Source organism: Strix uralensis, chromosome 4, assembly GCF_047716275.1.
Source record: "Strix uralensis isolate ZFMK-TIS-50842 chromosome 4, bStrUra1, whole genome shotgun sequence".
Taxonomy (NCBI): Eukaryota; Metazoa; Chordata; class Aves; order Strigiformes; family Strigidae; genus Strix; species Strix uralensis.
Genome location: NC_133975.1, coordinates 93936317 through 93954428, shown reverse-complemented (window position 1 = coordinate 93954428; position 18112 = coordinate 93936317). Strand labels below are relative to the sequence as shown.

The window sequence follows — 18112 nt, the reverse complement described above, 5'->3', positions numbered from 1 at the left end:
ATGATCAATGAGATTTAAAAGCACGTTTGTTAGAAATATTAATTCTGTGTAATTACTTCAATAGTTTCAGTTACAAAACATATATTAAATGACTAATGCTTTTATCTCCCTTTTTCTCTGTTCTAGGCTTAAAAGAAGCATAAGCAATTGGATTACAACTCTGACGCTTTGGAGCGCAAGTGATGTTAAAACAATTTGAATGTATTGGAGTATGGCTACTTCTTAAAATGCAAAAGTTAAAGGAAATTATTGCATATCGAGACCTACTGAATATCTGAATTTTCTAGACATCCTGCATTTAACTGTATCCTTAAATGTCCATGATTAAGATCTCATGCAACCGTTGTATATTTTGGAGACTATTCTCCAAAAGAGAACTGTGCATTTAAAAAGCAGAAATGACTGTGTTTTCTCTCGGAACCTACTAAGGTTAAACATACTGAAAGATCATGACCAGCTTGAAGCGGTCCCAGACCGAAAGGGCTGTTGCCACTGGGGTATCAGTTGGAACAGATGGCACCTCAAAAGTCCACTCGGATGACTTTTATATGAGGCGCTTTAGATCACAGAATGGCAGCTTAGGATCTGCAGTCATGGCGCCAGTTGGACCGCCTCGCAATGAGAGTTCCCATCACGTTACCTCTACCCCTGGAGTCCCTAAAATGGGGGTCAGGGCAAGGATTGCTGATTGGCCTCCGAGGAAGGAGAACATCAAGGAAACAAGCAGATCTAGTCAAGACATTGAAACATCAAGTTGTCTTGACAGCATGTCTTCTAAAAGCAGTCCTGGGAGTCAGGGAAGCTCTGTTAACCTGAATGCTAGTGACTCTGTCATGTTAAAGAGCATCCAGAGCACACTTAAGAACAAGACCAGACAATCTGAGAATCTAGACTCCAGGTTTCTTACACCTGATGGCTATCCCAGTTCCCCAAGGAAAGCTCTTCGCAGAATAAGACAGCGCAGCAACAGCGACATTACCATAAGTGAGCTTGATGTGGATAGTTTTGATGAATGTATTTCACCCACTTTTAAATCTGGACCATCTCTGCACAGGGAGTACGGCAGCACATCTTCAATAGATAAACAGGGAACTTCAGGGGAAAGTTTTTTTGACTTATTGAAGGGCTATAAAGATGAAAAGTCTGATCAAAGAAGCCCAGCCACAACTAAGCTCAGTGAACTCCTGATTGCCAGTGGAAGCAAAGGTTCAGGTTTCTCTCTAGATGTGATAGATGGACCTATTACTCAAAGGGAAAACCTGAGACTCTTTAAGGAAAGGGAGAAGCCACTTAAGAGACGCTCAAAATCAGAGACAGGAGATTCATCTATTTTTCGTAAGCTGCGCAATGCCAAAGGTGAAGGAGAACTTGGAAAGTCTTCAGATCTTGAAGATAACAGGTCAGAAGATAGCGTCAAGCCTTGGACTTGTCCAAAGTGTTTTGCTCATTATGATGTACAGAGTATTTTATTTGATTTAAATGAAGCAGCAATCAACAGGCATAATGTTATTAAAAGAAGGAACACAACCACAGGTGCATCTGCTGCTGCTGTAGCATCACTTGTCTCTGGACCCTTGTCCCATTCTGCAAGTTTCAATTCTCCAATGGGCAGCACTGAAGACCTGAATTCAAAAGGAAGTCTCAATATGGACCAAGGGGACGATAAAAGCAATGAACTTGTGATGAGTTGTCCTTATTTTCGTAATGAGATTGGTGGGGAAGGGGAGAGGAAGATTAGCCTTTCCAAATCTAATTCAGGTTCCTTCAGTGGATGTGAAAGTGCCTCGTTTGAGTCAACTCTGAGTTCTCATTGCACAAACGCCGGAGTAGCAGTTCTGGAAGTTCCCAAGGAGAATCTGATTTTACATCTGGACAGAGTGAAAAGATACATCGTTGAACATGTAGACCTTGGTGCATATTATTATCGAAAATTCTTCTATCAGAAAGGTAGGTAAATTTTATTTTTCTTGTGTTTTATTAATGATTTTTTTGTTCTACCAACATACAAAGTTCAGCTGATGTGTAGCAGTATTTGTAAGAATTATATATATTTTTTTTAAATCATCAGTGCTTAAACATGGTATATTTTACTGATCAGTACATACTATGTCTAATAGAGTCACAGTGTTGGAGTAAAAAAAATGTTGATTTTAGTACTGATAAAACAGGTAGCAATGGCTACAAATTATAAATGTATTCAAACACAGCTTTGGTATCCATGGGAGTGGGAAGGGGTTGGCACTTGAAAAATTAAAAAAGAAAATAAAATTCTAAAATATGAGAACTTTCTTCCCTCCACATCAAGACTTGACGTACTGAGGATTTAATGGAATGTGCATCTTGAAAAGTTAGCACTTAAAATAATCTTTGGATGTTTTAATATCTTAATCATCCATTTCAAAATGGGGGGGGATTTATTTTAAGTCAATAATATAAATAAAGATAAAACCACATTTTTCTTGCTCACTATTTTCATTATAGACATCATTCTAGACAGAAAATCCTAATTTGTTGGATTTTGCAGAAACCAGCACTGTATATACATAACTATATATATATACACACGTATGTGTTGCAATGACAACACACTCTGAAAAAACAGAGTACAATTCTCTTATCACATGGTTCTATTGAAGCCAAGGATTATAATTTCCATTGAAGGTATGCAGAAAACTGCCCCCTCCCCCCCAAATGATGCTGGCACTGAGATGCAGATCTTGCTCTCTGTTCTTCCTGAGTCTGAAAATGATCAAAAAGGATTGCAGACCAAAGTCCTTTGAATTGTAAAAGACTTCTGTCTGCAGAATTGTGTGCGCCTCGCTATGGTATCTCCTGATGGATAGAACTAGTCTAATGACTGGCCTGAAGAGTGTTTGTTCCTTAGCTACCAATGGTCAGGATTGGGTTTCATCTCTTCAGGGAAAGCAACTCCAAACATCTTGTTTCCTGCAGATTAAAACAGCAGGGATGCCTGGTGAAAATGAGTGGATGGTCAGTTGAAAAAAGACTTGTTAACTGCATGTTGCACCGAATAATCTCATCTCCCATTTTCCCTTACTGCTTTGAAATACGTCTATCTCTCACCTCTTCTTCCCTGCATTGTCCCTTGGTTGCGTGGCTCTTGTCACCCTTTCCATAGTCTCCTTTCTCTGCAGTCTTTCTAGGGCTGAGGGGTAGCCTTTGCTGCATGGTTTTCGAGAGTGCTAATCCATGTCCTTTGGAGGGAAAAGAGTGAGGAAAAAATGCTGGTTTCCCAAGAACAGTAAGCCAGATGTGCAATGTAGGATGAGGTGTGTTTGAAGGGGAGAGCCTGAGATTAGAGACCTTTGGCTGCGATTACCTTCCTGTCTGCCTCCCTCAGGAACAATTTGATTCCTTATCACTCTGCTGAGTTTTGTGATCAGTAACTAAAGGTGTAGTTTCGTGTTACGAAACTGACCTGATTAACAGCATTTCAGCACTAAAAGGGGAAGTTATTCTTCCCTGTTCCTTGTACCAGTTCTCTTGTTTTCTGAAAACTTGATAAGCCAGTTCAGTTCACTAACCAAGCAGAAATCTTGCCATCACAATGAATTTGCTTTTTGTTGCTTGGTTATTTCTCACAAGTTTTAGTGAGTCAGATCAGCTTTCCTTGCAGTCCGAGAAGTGCCAAAGCCTAGTGGCCCATAAGCAGTAAGAATGAACAGCAGAAGAGGAAGGAGGTGTGAGTGGGATTTCAGCCCTGGGGCAACAGCAATTTATTAGTTTGGTTTATTCTTAAGGGAAACCACACCCCCATGCTACTACAATGCCAGTCACCATTATATCTCCATTTCTTTCTAGTTGTAATTAAGATGAATTAGAAATAATCGACACAACCTAGTCCTAAGGGTATTGGTGAGCCGGCACAAGAACAAATCTGTGAAAGTTGCACAAATTTGACCTTGAAATAAGGTTAAGCTTTGAACAAAAAGAATAACAATGCATGGGAAAAAATTATTAAAGGAAGTTGTTAGTTGTTTGAATTTTACATGGCAGTCATGTTTTTTTGTATGACGTTTTCCCTTCTTAACTTCAATGCCTGAAAAGACATTTTCTGACTTGTTTAAGATAACAGGATCTTTTCTGGCATCTCTGTTTCTTAATCTGATAGAGTCCCTTCTTTTAAGATGTCTCTGTGTTAGAGGGGTTTGCAGTTCGTATAGATGTAGTAAGTAGCCAGACAGAGTAAGGCTAGCTTCAGTTCAGTATAGCAAAATTTTTAAAATCTGTGATTATTGAAATAAAAGTTTTTTTCTCTAAACATGGTGCTTTTAGAATTAATCAGAAGGAAAACAGGTTGGGTTGGTTGGGTGTTTTGTTTGTTTTTTTCTTTCTCACCAAATGTAAGGGTGGGTGGGAAGGAAAGATTTCCAGAAGCTACCTGTCAGTTGTTCTAGGGCTACTTGGTAGGTAACTAAGGATGAGGAAGAGGCTGAGGTGCTCAACACCTACTTTGTCTCAGTGTTTAGCAGTGGAACTGGCTGTTCCCTGGACACCCAGCCTCATGAGCTGGGAGATGGGGAGGGGAAGCAGATTGAGGGCAGCACAGTTGAAGAGGAGGTGGTCAGAGACCTCCTACACCACTTGGATGCACACAAGTCTGTGGGACCGGATGGGTTACACCCAAGGGTGCGGAAAGAGTTGGCAGATGTGCTCGCCAAGCCCCCTTCCATGATTTACCTGAACTCATGGCTAACTGGGGAGGTCCCATTGGACTGGAGGGTGGCAAATGTGACACCCATCTACAAGAAAGGCAGAAAGGACGATCCAGGAAACTCTAGACTTGTCAGTGTGACCTCGGTGCCAGGGAAGGTCATGGAGCAGGTCATCTCAAGTGCCATTAAAAGTCATATAATGGACAGCCAGGGGATCAGGCCTAGTCAGCATGGGTTTATGAAAGGCAGGTCCTGCTTAACAAACCTGATCTCCTTCTACGACAGGGTGACCTGCTTATTGGATGAGGGAAAGGCTGTGAATGTTGTTTACCTTGATTTTAGTAAGGCCTTTGACACCATTTCCCACAGCATTCTCCTGGCGAAACTGGCTGCTCGTGGCTTGGATGGGCACACACTTCACTGGGTAAAAAACTGGCTGGATGGCCGGGCCCAAAGAGTTGTGGTGAACGGAGTTAAATCCAATTGGCGGCCGGTCACGAGTGGTGTCCCACAGGGCTCGGTTTTGGGGCCACTCCTGTTTAACATCTTTATTGATGATCTGGACGAGGGGATCGAGTGCACCCTCAGTAAGTTTGCAGACGACACCAAGTTGGGTGGGAGTGTTGATCTGCTCGAGGGTAGGGAGGCTCTGCAGAGAGACCTGGACAGGCTGGAGCGATGGGCCAAGGCCAACTGTATGAAGTTCAATAAGGCCAAATGCCGGGTGCTGCACTTGGGCCACAACAACCCCCAGCAGTGCTACAGGCTTGGGGAGGAGTGGCTGGAGAGCTGCCAGTCAGAGAGGGACCTGGGGGGGTTGATTGACAGCTGCCTGAACATGAGCCAGCAGTGTGCCCAGGTGGCCAAGAAGGCCAATGATATCCTGGCTTGTATCAGAAATAGCGTGGCCAGCAGGGACAGGGAAGGGATCTTACCCCTGTACTCGGCACTGGTGAGGCTGCACCTCAATTACTGTGTTCAGTTTTGGGCCCCTCACTACAAAAAGGACATTGAATGACTCGAGCGTGTCCAGGGAAGGGCAACGAAGCTGGTGCAGGGTCTGGAGCACATGTCGTACGAGGAGCGGCTGAGGGAACTGGGGTTGTGTAGTCTGGAGAAGAGGAGGCTGAGGGGAGACCTCATCGCCCTCTACAACTACCTGAAAGGAGGTTGCAGAGAGGTGGGGATGAGTCTCTTTAACCAAGTAATAAGCGATAGGACAAGAGGGAATGGCCTCAAGTTGTGCCAGGGAAGGTTTAGACTAGATATTAGGAAGCATTTCTTTACGGAATGGGTTGTTAGGTGTTAGAATGGGCTGCCCAGGGAGGTGGTGGAGTCCCCATCCCTGGAGGTGTTTAAGAGTAGGGTCAACATAGCACTGAGGGATATGGTGTAGTTGGGAACTGTCAGTGTTAGGTTAATGGTTGGACTGGATGATCTTCAAGGTCTTTTCCAACCTAGATGATTCTGTGATTCTGTGATACTTTTTGGACTATTTTTATCTTGTAGAGCATTCTGACATTTTTGTTTGTCCTATGATTGTGATGAGTATAAAACCTTGCAACTAATCTTCTAAGAAAATACCTGCTAAGAGAGCTGATGAACTTCGGTTTTGATAAAAGGTATGTTCTTTGACACAAAGGAGAAACAAGTTGCTCAGGCCTTCTTACTGAAATGCAAGAAAAGATGTCTCTTTGTGTGAGGAAGTGAGATTCTTACTTAAATACATAACTTCCTACCCCCCACCATTTTGTACTGTTGACCCCAATGCTTCAGTTTGTTTAAAAAAAAACAGTGAGAGAGATAGAAGCAAAACCCTTGAGCTCACTACTTCTGGACATAAAATTACAGTTCCCAGGGAAGGGAAGAGTCATCTTAGGTCAAGCCAAAACTTCTAGTCCTATCTTCTGGCAAAGGCCAGCTACAGATACTAAAGGAAGAGTAAGAGTAGGGCAAAGGCCTAGCAATACTTTCTGGGTATACTTTGCCAGCCTCTGGAGGTGCGTAAATAATGGACTACTTAACCTGGTGATAATATCATTTGTATTTAGTAGTCTTTGGACATATCTTTCAGGCATTTATCTGGGTGTTTGTTACCCTGAATAAACTTTTAGCATTCACAAGTACTCCTACAGCAGCAAGGAGTTCTGCAGCTTGACTGCACTGGTCATAGAGAGCCAATTTTTAGTGGCTTCCTGAAAGAAAACTAGGGACATCAGGTTAAACAGTCTCACTGCTAGGTGAAGAAGTTTGGTTTTCTCACGTTTCCTCGCTATGTGTTATTTTATAAGCCTCAACCATGTTATTCCCCTCAATCATATTTTGTTGCCCTTCTCTGAACCTTTCCAGCTGAGATCAGCAGACAGTATTTGAGACACAAGCAAACCACAGACTTATGTAGTATCATAATGTTTTCTTCTTAGAAATTCCAAACATCTGGCCATAACTTATCACTGAGACTTGAATTTCTTTCCCATACATGGGTAAAAGCTTTGTGTGTGTGTTCTGGATCAAGTCTTATAAATGTTTGTACATTTAGGTGTAATGGGTTAATTATTAACAATAAAGTATTTTTCAAGGAGAGCCATTCTTATTAGACTATCTATAGCTTGATATTAAAGACTTATTTATTAGTAGTAATAAAACCATGGGGATGGAAAAATTTGTTTCCATCAGCTTGTCTAAGTGCTGCTTAGTAAAGAGAGCCTATTGCTCCGGAGGAGCTGTCTGCGCTCTCTGCCCTCCCAGTTGTGTCTGGGAATTGCAGCTCTCCTGGAAAGAACGAAGAGCATCCATTTAGCTTTGGTCATCATCAGGCAGTAGTAGTTAACATCATTACCGTTTAGGAGAAATTTGAGTTACTGGCTTAAAATGGAAGACTTGACTGAGGAGTAGTTTCCTGAGCTGGTTTTATAACAACTGAGCTGTTAGTTGGCTTTCCTTTAACTGTTGACAGCCAGTGAAAAAACTCTTTGCTCCAATGCTGTAAATTGCTGCATATTCCATCCCCAAATCAGTCCCTTTCAAGTATGTGGCTAGACTGTCATGAGCAAGAGTCTGAAGACATTATAGGACTGAGCTCTAAAAATGCTGCCCTCTTGTTTCCAGAGAACTGCTGGGCAGAGTTTTCCGGTGCTGTAAATACTGTGGCAGGATTAGAGGAAAATACTTGATGCAGAGTTTCATTCTGAAGTGAAATGTTTGGGATTTTTACTTCTAGTCTGATTACACAGAATACATCAGTTGTACATGAAATACAAAGGTAAATATGGTAAAAGCACAAAAGAACCTTCTCGCTCAAAATCAAGTGCTTTTACTTGGATTTCCTTTTCAAGGGAAACTCGTAAATATCTGCCAGGAAAATGAGTATTTTCACTTAGGTTCTTTCATTGGAAGTGTCTTTTGAATTATGTGATAAACGTTTAACTATTTAAAAAGTATGTATAATCTGTTTTAATGACCAGGTACCAGCAATTAATGATTTCTTTTTTGGCTTGGATTTATAAATTAATTTATGGATGTTGCTAGTTGTCCCCTGAATGTATTTTAATTAAATAATTTTTCAAAGTAAATTAAATAATGTCAAGCTTGAGAAGTGTCTCTTTCAATGAGGTTCTGTGTGGAGTGGAGGAAAAAGCTGTCTACTATGCTGTTCATGTTTGGCATAAAAGCCTTGTGAAGTAGCCCTTGTTTTTACAGTAGAAGTCCTAATCAACTACCTTTATATTGGATATTAAGTTTCATGCACTTAAATTCTGCTACTGCTTTTCTTGCTCCAGGAAAGGGAAGATGGTTGAATTCAAGGAAATTCAGGATGTAGTAGAAAATTAGATGGAGATGCACCTCTGTGCCATGGCGAAAAGTAGTCAGATACGGGGGTATTTACTGTAGCTTGTAGAACGAATACAGAGGCGGGGTAGAGGAGGAGAGTAAAGATGAAGGTAAAGAGTGAATGACACCCTGTAGTAAATGTGAATAGAGGTGAGGACAGTGTGAATAGAAGATGGGACTGGAGAGATGCATAGGAGAGTGAGAAAGACAACTGCCCAGTGCAGAGTGAAGGGAAAGAGGATGAAAGAGGATAAAAGACATTTCCTCTTAGCAGAGAAGTGTAGAATTCCACACTACTTTGTGCATTTTTCCAAATAAATAGGAGCTAGATAAAAAGCTTAATCAAATTATACAGAATTGCACGTGTATTTTCATGCAGCTTCAAATGTTCCTCTTACCAGCCTTCCTAAATGTGTTTTCAAGATGTAATTTCTCCTGAGAAAATTTTCTTATCTGAATTGCAGGATAGACTCGTTACAAGATACACAAATTTTATCATCTATGGAATTGTCAGTACAGAAAACTTATGTAATCTTTGGACCCTTCTAGTATGTATTACCACCATATAATTTTTTCCTTTGGAATTTCTTTTAAAAGTTACATCAATGTTTTTAACTCACTGAGCAGTTCAGTGTGGAGATGGCCAAGCTACATCTGCTTTTGGAAGCTGCGCAATATGCTGATAGAAAATTGATCTCATGTTCTCAGTGACTGTGCTGCTTCTGCATTGACCCTCTCTGCCATAAACTGTTTGGTGAGCTATAAACATCCTGAAAAAAACAAATCACTTAATGGAGGAAGAAGAAAAGCTAGGGTGCTAATAAGATGGTCTAGGTTTTTAAACAACAGAAGCTCTCTGGCATTTACAGGGCTCATATCAGTGGAGTAATATAAAGATTTAATTAAGCTTATGTGGATGGTCTAATTTATTCATAATTTCCCCACTCATGACTAATTCAGTCACCCAAAACTTACACCAATATTTACAGGATATTCCACAAGATATTTAAAGTATTTTGAATCTTAATTACCTCTGTGCAGAGTATTGGCTTTTGATGACTTGCAGAGGAATTTGATAGAAAGCAAGGTTTATAAAACTGTGAGCATATTTCTTTTATGTCATACATGCTCTGAAATCTTAAATGGAAAACACTGAGGAAAGGGTAATAAAATACCAGATACTAGGAGACAGAACAGAGCCCCCACAGGCTTAAAGGGGTGGACAGCTATGTGAAGACAAAGGTGTAATTCTAGGGCACAAGTAAGTTCGTAAGGAGAGAGCACCTACTTGAAAAACATTTAGTGTGTTGGAGGAAAGTATAGCAAGAACCAGAAGTACAATTTTAAAAAGAAATAGAACAAAAAATGAGGCACTCAAATTTTTAACACTGCAAGTGGTTGGAAAAATGACTGCCATTCACTTTGGATGGAGTGTATTTCAGTATCTATTTTTAGTATCTTTAAAGATGCAATTCTTGATGATGATATTAAAATATTTTACATTTTATCTCTAGAGCAGAATAGCTCTAGACTGCTCTTAAAGTTCTTGTTTTCAAGTTCTGGTTGTTTTAAGAATAACAAGTAGTCTGTATATAGTAGTTCAGGCAGAATGGTTATGTTTCCTTTCAGGGCAGTTACATGTTTTTTTCATTCCACTGAATTTCACATTTCTTCTTTGAACTGTTGAATTTTCAGATAGCTCTAACTTTCTATTTTTGTGCATGTATAAATTCATATATGCAGATATGCAGCATATGGAAAGTGATGATATGGAACGTAGTTTTCTTGTACAATGTTTGACTTCTATTTTTTTGACAGTTTCTCTTAAATTTTCCTTTCAGGTATTGTATGTTTAAGTTCAGGTGTCACTTGAGATATGTGCAACTTTGTTTATATGTTGTTGCATTCATGGTGATGTACCTCTGGCATCACTCAAGACAGTTATAACTCTCAGAAGGTTCAATACAAGAGCCTTCAACACCAGTCTCTTAAATTGTTGAGCTTCAGCTTTTGCAAATGCACTTTTCTAATATTTTTTGGCTTTACATATGTACAGTTAAACAAATATAAAAATATACATCAAATAATCTACTGTTTGCCTAGTGAGCAATTTCTCCAGCCTGTTGTCTTCTGCCACCTTGTCAACCAGGCTAGTTTTAGACTCTTAGCACTTTAAATTTACTCTGAGTTGTTGGACACTTCACTGTTAAATATTTATGCTAGTCACTTTGTTTCTTGCACTTTATTCTGTTTTTCTATGCTACTATGCTTTGATTTTATTACTACGAACAAGTCTTTTAACTTCTTTTTCATCTTCATCAGTTTCTCCCCTTTTTATTGAGTAACTTGTTTGAGTGTATTTTGCTTTTTCCATGCAAAAATAAATGTTACATCCTTTGCTAAGTACAATTGTTTGCCGCTCCCATTTTAACATAGAGTGGTGAGTTTTCCACTTTGGTGCATTTGACTTCCTTGTTTTTATTTTTAAGGAGGGGAAATTGGTTGTACTTATTTAGCTCAATGTGAATGAAACAGATTTCGATATAAGAGCCAGTGTAAGAGGTGTATCCTGTTTTAGGCCTCTCTAAGCAGAGATGCAATGTTGAATTTCAGCCTTCTTGTGTAAAGGGAGCTCATTAGAGAACTCAAGCATGAGAATGAAATCCTAGTACCACTGAAGACTTGCTATTATTGACTCTAGTGGAGCTGGCAATTTCCAATATAACAACTAAGCATGAAAATATAGTTGAAGTGTAAGAAGTAAGACGGCTTGTGGGTTTTTTGTTTTTTGTTTTTTTTTTTTTTTTTTATGCAAGAACACTGGAACTATTTTGGGGCAGATGAGAACCTGGGTCCAGTAGCTGTGAGTATAAGAAGAGAGAAGCCAGAGGAAATCAAAGAAAATGGGCCTCAATACAACTACAGGATCATATTCAGAACCAGTGAGGTAAGCAGCTCATGAATGAGAGTAAAAGAAGCTAGAAGTGAGCAGGCAAAACCAGGTGCTATGTGTGGGGTTTGTGTACTTTTCAGCATTGATAGTAGCTTTCTGTCTACATACATACAATCCAGGAGTCTCATGACAAAGTTATGCTGCATGTTTATTTTACACAGAATACAAGTGTATCAGTGAGTTATTCCATAACATCCAGTGCAGAGGAAACTGAAGGTTTTTTGGTTAAAGCTGAAAAAACTAATGGGAGCTGTATTAGCTAGAAGCAAGCAAAGAGGAGGGAAATTACTTTCTCCACTTTTATATGTGACAGTTGGTAGATCTGAGAAGCATACTTCTATGCTCTGCTAGAAATACTACTACTAACCTTTTCCAAGTGTTAGTTTCCTGTAAAATTTAAATCTGTTGAATCATTTGAGATATTCTGACTACTGTTAGCTATCAGTGAGTGACATTTTGCATATCGGTGTCTGTTTCATGCAACGCAAGCTACTTAATGTCCTCAATCTCTGTTAAGAATTGGAAAAATAGTACATTTTGCTCCACTGCTATTGCTAATCAGCCTTTTCTCAGTGCATAATTCAAAATATAATTTATTTTTGTTTTGTATGCTTAGCTGATGACATTAAGAGGCTCTGTGCTGGAAGATGCTATCCCTTCAACTGCGAAGCATTGCACAGCCAGGGGACTTCCCCTAAAAGAAGTGCTGGAGTATGTGGTTCCTGAGCTGAATATCCATTGCCTAAGGCTGGCCTTCAACACTCCGAAAGTCACAGAACAGCTTATGAAGCTGGATGAACAAGGGGTAAGTGCAGAATTACGGAGTGAGACAAATTGTCTTAAACTGTCAGATTACTGCCATGAACTGCAAAATTACCTTTTAGCTTTAAGTGATTAGAGTCAGCCTATTAAAATGCCTCATTTAAACTAAAGCTTGTCATCTGTAGGGAGAGTTATGTTGCATGTCTTTCCCAAGTCTTGCAGAATATTTGGTATGTATGAAATCATGTTCATTGCTCTAAGTAGTCTGAAGTTTTAGATTAAAGTTACGGCAATTGTCTATTTTAATTTACTTTAAAAGAGACTATAATAGTTTTTCAAAGACTGGGAAGGAGGGAGTTCTGTTTTGGTTTTCTTACTTCTATTATAATGAGAAGAGAAATCTCCCATGTTACTAAATGTTTAGTTGTAATATTGCATTGGCACAACCATTACCAGTGTGCTGCCTGTCTTTTTTGTTTTTCTTTCTTCTTCTTCCCTGAAACAAACTACATGACAAAATATTCTAAGCTGCTTCTTCATACAAGTGGTTTTCAATTAGGTGATAGTCCCGTGGTCTCTTAAAGATGGAACCGAGTCTCATTAGCTATATAGCTTAGACTTAGCAAAATGAAAGACCATGACTGAAGTGAATTTTATGATTAAAAACTTCAACAGTGACGTTTAACAGCTCTGAGTACTGAGACTGTCTCTTTCTCCTGGACTTTTTTGCTTCTCACGATCAGCCTTTACTGCACAGAATTAACATCTAAGTATTTCTTCTTGCTGTCAGTCTTAACATTGCTCTCATAAAATTGAAAAAGGTCTAATTATCTGCCTCGCAAGGGAGAGAATATAGCTATTCTAAACAGGTTTATAAGTGACTATCATGAAGATTTTGTCAGCCTCCTTGTGGTTTGGTTATTAAAATGGGCAAGATGAAGAATCCCCAAATAAATACCTACCAGAAGCAAAACTTGAGCAAAACACTTTGTCCTCTAGTTAGTTTCAGAACCTCATCTGTTTCACTAAGAATATGATATAAGACGATGAAGAAATGGGTAGCTGTGACTGTCACAGAGCATCCAGACTAACACAGGAGTGGTTATGTGTGGTCAGCCCAACGTAGGTGCAGCCCAGTATTGTCACTGACCATGACCAACAGTGAGTGCCTGGCTAAGAATATGAGAACAGGACAAGCATGGAGTGATACTTTCTAGCTCCTGATACCTTGTAGGCTTTTATAGAGCGCTCTATACTACCGCTCTGTTCTACCAGTTTGATGAGTCCTAGCTCAGTTAGTCATTTCTCATGTAGAAGTTTCTGATCATGCTTTTGCCTCTCTTTGGAGTTTTTCCAGTTCCCTTCCTTCTCTCCCACGTCTATTTTAAGAGTGCAGTTCTGAAAATGGGGAAAAAATTTAGTATGCTTTCTTTTCTCTTCCTTCTCTAATAATTACTGGTATTTTATTTGCTTTATGGCTGCTGTTGAAGATTGGAAGTATCTTTTCATAAACGCCTAAGATCCTGTTCCTTAGGGGTATAAGTCAGAGCTCATTGATGTAGATACAAAGTTGGGTGTCTTTGTACCACATGGATCACTTCAAGCTTTACTTGCACTGAGGTTCATCTGCCATTCTTTTGCCTAGTTATCTGCTATCAGAAGTTCCTCTGGTAGCTCTTGTAGCCAGTCTTTAACTCCAATACTGTAGAGTAATAACTCAGTAATGTTAGCAAATTTAGTTACCTTACTATTCATCACCTCTATGGGATTGCTAAAGTGTGTGTTGAATACTGTATGTCCAAGTTCAGATCCCTGCCTTACTCTGCTGATCATTTTCTTCAGCTCTTTTTTGTCTTTTGTCATGTCTAAGTGGGTTCCTTTATCTGTACTCTGGCTATTTAGGGGTTTTAAGACTTTTTGGAAATTAAAGTATACTCTCTATCAGCTGTATCTCCTGCATGTGCTTATTGGCTTCTGCAGAGAAACAACACTGCAATGAGCCAGCGAACACATAGGGTTGAGAGGAGATAGCCTGCTAAAAGGAGGACAGAATATTTAGATGCTTACACTGCTCAGTATAACTATTCTCTTTAACATAATGAGATCCTAATAAGTTGGAGGCCTGAGTGTTTTCGTTGGATGATTAGAGCAGTAATTTCAAATACGCACATATTCAGCGTTTATGATTTGTTACCCGAGCGTAAGCCTAATCTACCCTTCATCCAGAATCAAGCTGATCAGGCATTGAAGACTCAAGCATATATATTTCCGTCTCTTTCCAAAGTTTTCTGTTTCAGTAGTGGAGGAAATGGAATTTAATTCAACATGGCTCCATAAGTGAGCCTTTGGAGTCAAGGATCAGTACCTTACAGATATGCCCATCAAGAACCTGCAATCTCTGTGAAAATTTTCTTGTCAACACTACTGAGGAAAAAAATATTTAGCAGAAAATTCTATTTTAAAAAATAAATTCCAAAATTATTTCTGGTAAATACCTAATTTGAAAAGTAATTTAGCATAATTTGCTTCAGAAGTTGGCTATATCTAAAAAAGCGTGAGATTAAATTACCCTTATTTCATATCCTATATGTCATTAAGCTCCCTCAATATGGTATATAGTATGGTTTTCTGTTACTACTTAAACTTTTGAAAATCATTAAGGACAAGTGATAGTTAAAATTGTATTACTACATCAAAGTATTTTCTGGTTTTGTGGTAATGAAACAGTTTGACACTTCTAACAGGAAAAGATAAGCACCCTCTCTGCTAATTAGAAGCTGCATTTTTTATCAATTCCAAGCTAACAGAAAAATTTGGGTAACAGCTGCTCTACTAATTAGGTACACAGAATGTTTATCACTTCTTGCTGAGTGTTGCAGTGTTTCATTACAGCATGAACAGGTGCCCGTTTGATATAGCAAATAAATGTTTTGTAAATTGAAGAGTTAAGACTATAAAGTGACCGTAGCCATTAAATTTCACCCAGTAACCCCTTCATTGAGCCAAGTTTGCCTGCACAAGTTTTGATTAAGATAGGCTATCTTTTTTTATATTTGAGTAAGGTTTTAAAGCAGTTGGTGGTTTTCATGTTTAAGAATTTGCAGCTTCCAGACTTCTGATATCTTTCTCTGCTACATCTTAAGTGTGAGATTTTTTTTTCCAGCAAAGGTTTTTGTATGCAGTGATTAAATCATCTGTTGGTCTTGTTTATGATAAACTAAACAGATTGCACTTTTCAAGTCTTTCACTGCAACATATTTTCTCTAAATTTCATATCACTTTAATGGCTGAGCTCTGTCTCTCTTACTCTTTCAATAGCTGCATATGACATCCAGTGTCAGAATGGGAACATTCCCCTTGCCCCAGTTTTGCACTGGTGTTGTATGTCAAATACCACGTTTCTTACTTCCCCTTAGATTCCTAGAGTCATGGTAGCATCTGCTGTTCTGTACATACGGCCTCTGTTGCTTTCACCTAGCTGTTCTTTTACTGGCTTTATTAAAATGCATTCATTTGAATGTTTCTGTGTTAAAAAGCAATCCAGTTGTTCCGCAGGGCTGCACTAGCTTCCTGGCTAATTACCATCTACTAATCTTTGCCTTGAATGCAGAGTTCATGGCAACTTTAGGTTTACTTCCAAATATGATTTTGAAATTTGCATATCAGGGTAATTACTGACTTATTCCAGTAGAAGTTTATCTTTATGGCAATTCCTCATTCATAGAAATACTGCAAAATGTCAGTTGGTTTTTAACATAGTTCCGTATTTATAATACAAATTTGCTGACTGGTTAAGTCCAAGATGTGCTTTCTGCTGTCTTTCACTCGGTACTAGACAAATACTTGAAGTGTGCTTTCCCCATGTATATAAATATGTAAATACTTTTAGATTATTAAAATTAAGCTGCTACTTTAGGAATTTTACCACAGCAGAATTCATCCTTCAACTCCTTTTTTAGCTTTTATTTGGAGTTAATAGACTTCTAAGGACCCGAGATTTGTCAGAAGGAGGTGTAGAAATGGGGACTGCATGCCTTTCTTCCCCCAGATCTGCTTTTTTGGATTCAGAAATACCAGCTTGTGTTGTCCTTATGAAACTTAAGTTCAGCAAATCTAAGAACACAGCTAGAAGGTATAGCCTGCTCTTTGCATAGTCCTTATTTAGTTACTTAGGCTGACATTTTCAAAGCAATAAAGGACAGTTGTTTGGTTGCTTGTGGATACTGCGGACATCATTTATGTCTATGTCCTTGAAAATACTTCATTCATCAGAATTTGAAGCTTAAATAGTGTAGGTGTGCTTGGTGAGAATGGTTTTATTTGTTCTAACTTGTTTAAGTAAAATTACTAGAAGCTAATGTAATTAGCAGTGCAGTCAAGGCATTGTGGTCCCATGAAACACTTCCATCCTTTGCATTTCTCTGGGAGTGGACAGAGAGCATATCTGAGCAGCAAACGCTGCCTGAATGGTCCAAGTCAGGACCTGCCACTGATGATATGAGAAGTGATGGCAGTTGTTCTGTCAGGAGTGACAGCCATGCCACCTCTCACACCCTTCCTCTCTTGTCTCCTCTCCTGCCTTCCCACATGTCAGCAGTAGCTGGTCTAGGCTCTCTGTGAGATCACATAGTCCTGTTGGCAGGGGCACGAAGCTTGGCTGCTGTGAGGCAGTAAGCTTGCAGTGAGTGGGATCATGTAGTTCCTAGCTAAGCAGAGATCACAGGAATACACCCTCAAACCTCATCTAGCTCCTGTGATTCCTGAGAAAATTTAATCTTAAACAGTTGTCACGCAGAACGTTTTACCAAAAAAAAAAAAGTGTGTCATCCATCTGTGTCTGGATTTTGAACATTGTGTGCACTGATGGTTGTTTTGAATTTCTTTATTTAAGTGAATGGGGAGTTGAAATAAATAATCATAATAAGAAATTGTGAATTACTTTGCATGTGCTTTGTATTTATTTTACCAGTAAATAGCTTTGTTTCAAATCTTAATACTTCAGTGTCCAAAATATGCATTCTTCCTTCTTAAAGGTGAATGGTTTTGCTTGGGTCTCTGGTGCTGAAAGAGCATATTTCTTTTATAACTACACAGAAAGCACTTCAAATAGTTAACAATGAGAGAAAAGGAAATGGAAACATTACTTGAAGGCAAAAAAATCAATTTTTTTTTTTCTTCCCCTTTCAGTTGCAGTCTTGGAAGTTGGCCTGTGAATGTTTCTTTCATAAAAATATTTTTTCATAAAAATATTTTTATAATTTTCATAAAAATATTCTTTCATAAAAAGATTTGAGATAAGGACAGGCTGAGAGAGTTGGGGTGTTCATCCTGGAGAAGAGAAGGCTCCGGGGAGACCTTAGAGCGGCCTTCCAGTACCTAGAGAGGGCTACAGGAAAGGTGGGGAAGGACTTAGAGACATATAGTGATAGGACGAGGGCTAATGGCTTTAAACTGAAAGAGAGTAGATTTAGATTAGATATAAGAAAAATTCTTTACTGTGAGGGTGGTGAGACACTGGAACAGGTTGCCCAGAGAAGCTGTGGCTGCCCCCTCCCTGGGGCAAGGCCAAGGTGGACGGGGCTTTGAACAACCTGACGTAGTGGAAGGTGTCCCTGCCCATGGCAGGGGGGTTGAAACTAGATGATCTTTAAGGTCCCTTCCAACCCAAACCATTCTGTGATTCTATGCTGTACTCCTATTTTATTGTAAGAAATTTGGACATACTTAAAAGATGCAAGTCAGATAGTCATTGTGTCAGATAATAAAATAAGGGACGTTCTGAAGGGGAAAAAAAGAAACAGCCTAGAAGTGTCACTCATGCTCAACTTCAACCAGAGTAATCAAGCCAGGTTGATCTTTACCCTTCTTTTTTCTCCTCCTTATTTTTGTA

The 18112-nt window shown here is 39.2% G+C and overlaps 1 protein-coding gene across 8 annotated transcripts in view; it reads left to right on the top strand.

Annotated features, from left to right (window-relative positions):
* The window catches only part of SIPA1L1 (signal induced proliferation associated 1 like 1), a 223384-nt gene that overhangs the window by 143652 nt on the left and 61620 nt on the right, over positions 1–18112 (top strand). For all 8 annotated transcript variants that reach the window (XM_074867967.1, XM_074867966.1, XM_074867965.1 and 5 more), the window contains 3 exons: positions 127–1947; positions 11324–11454; positions 12077–12265. In XM_074867967.1, coding sequence (XP_074724068.1) covers positions 450–1947; positions 11324–11454; positions 12077–12265 — 1818 coding nt within the window. In that variant the 5' untranslated portion in view covers positions 127–449. The remainder of the gene's footprint in view (positions 1–126; positions 1948–11323; positions 11455–12076; positions 12266–18112) is intronic.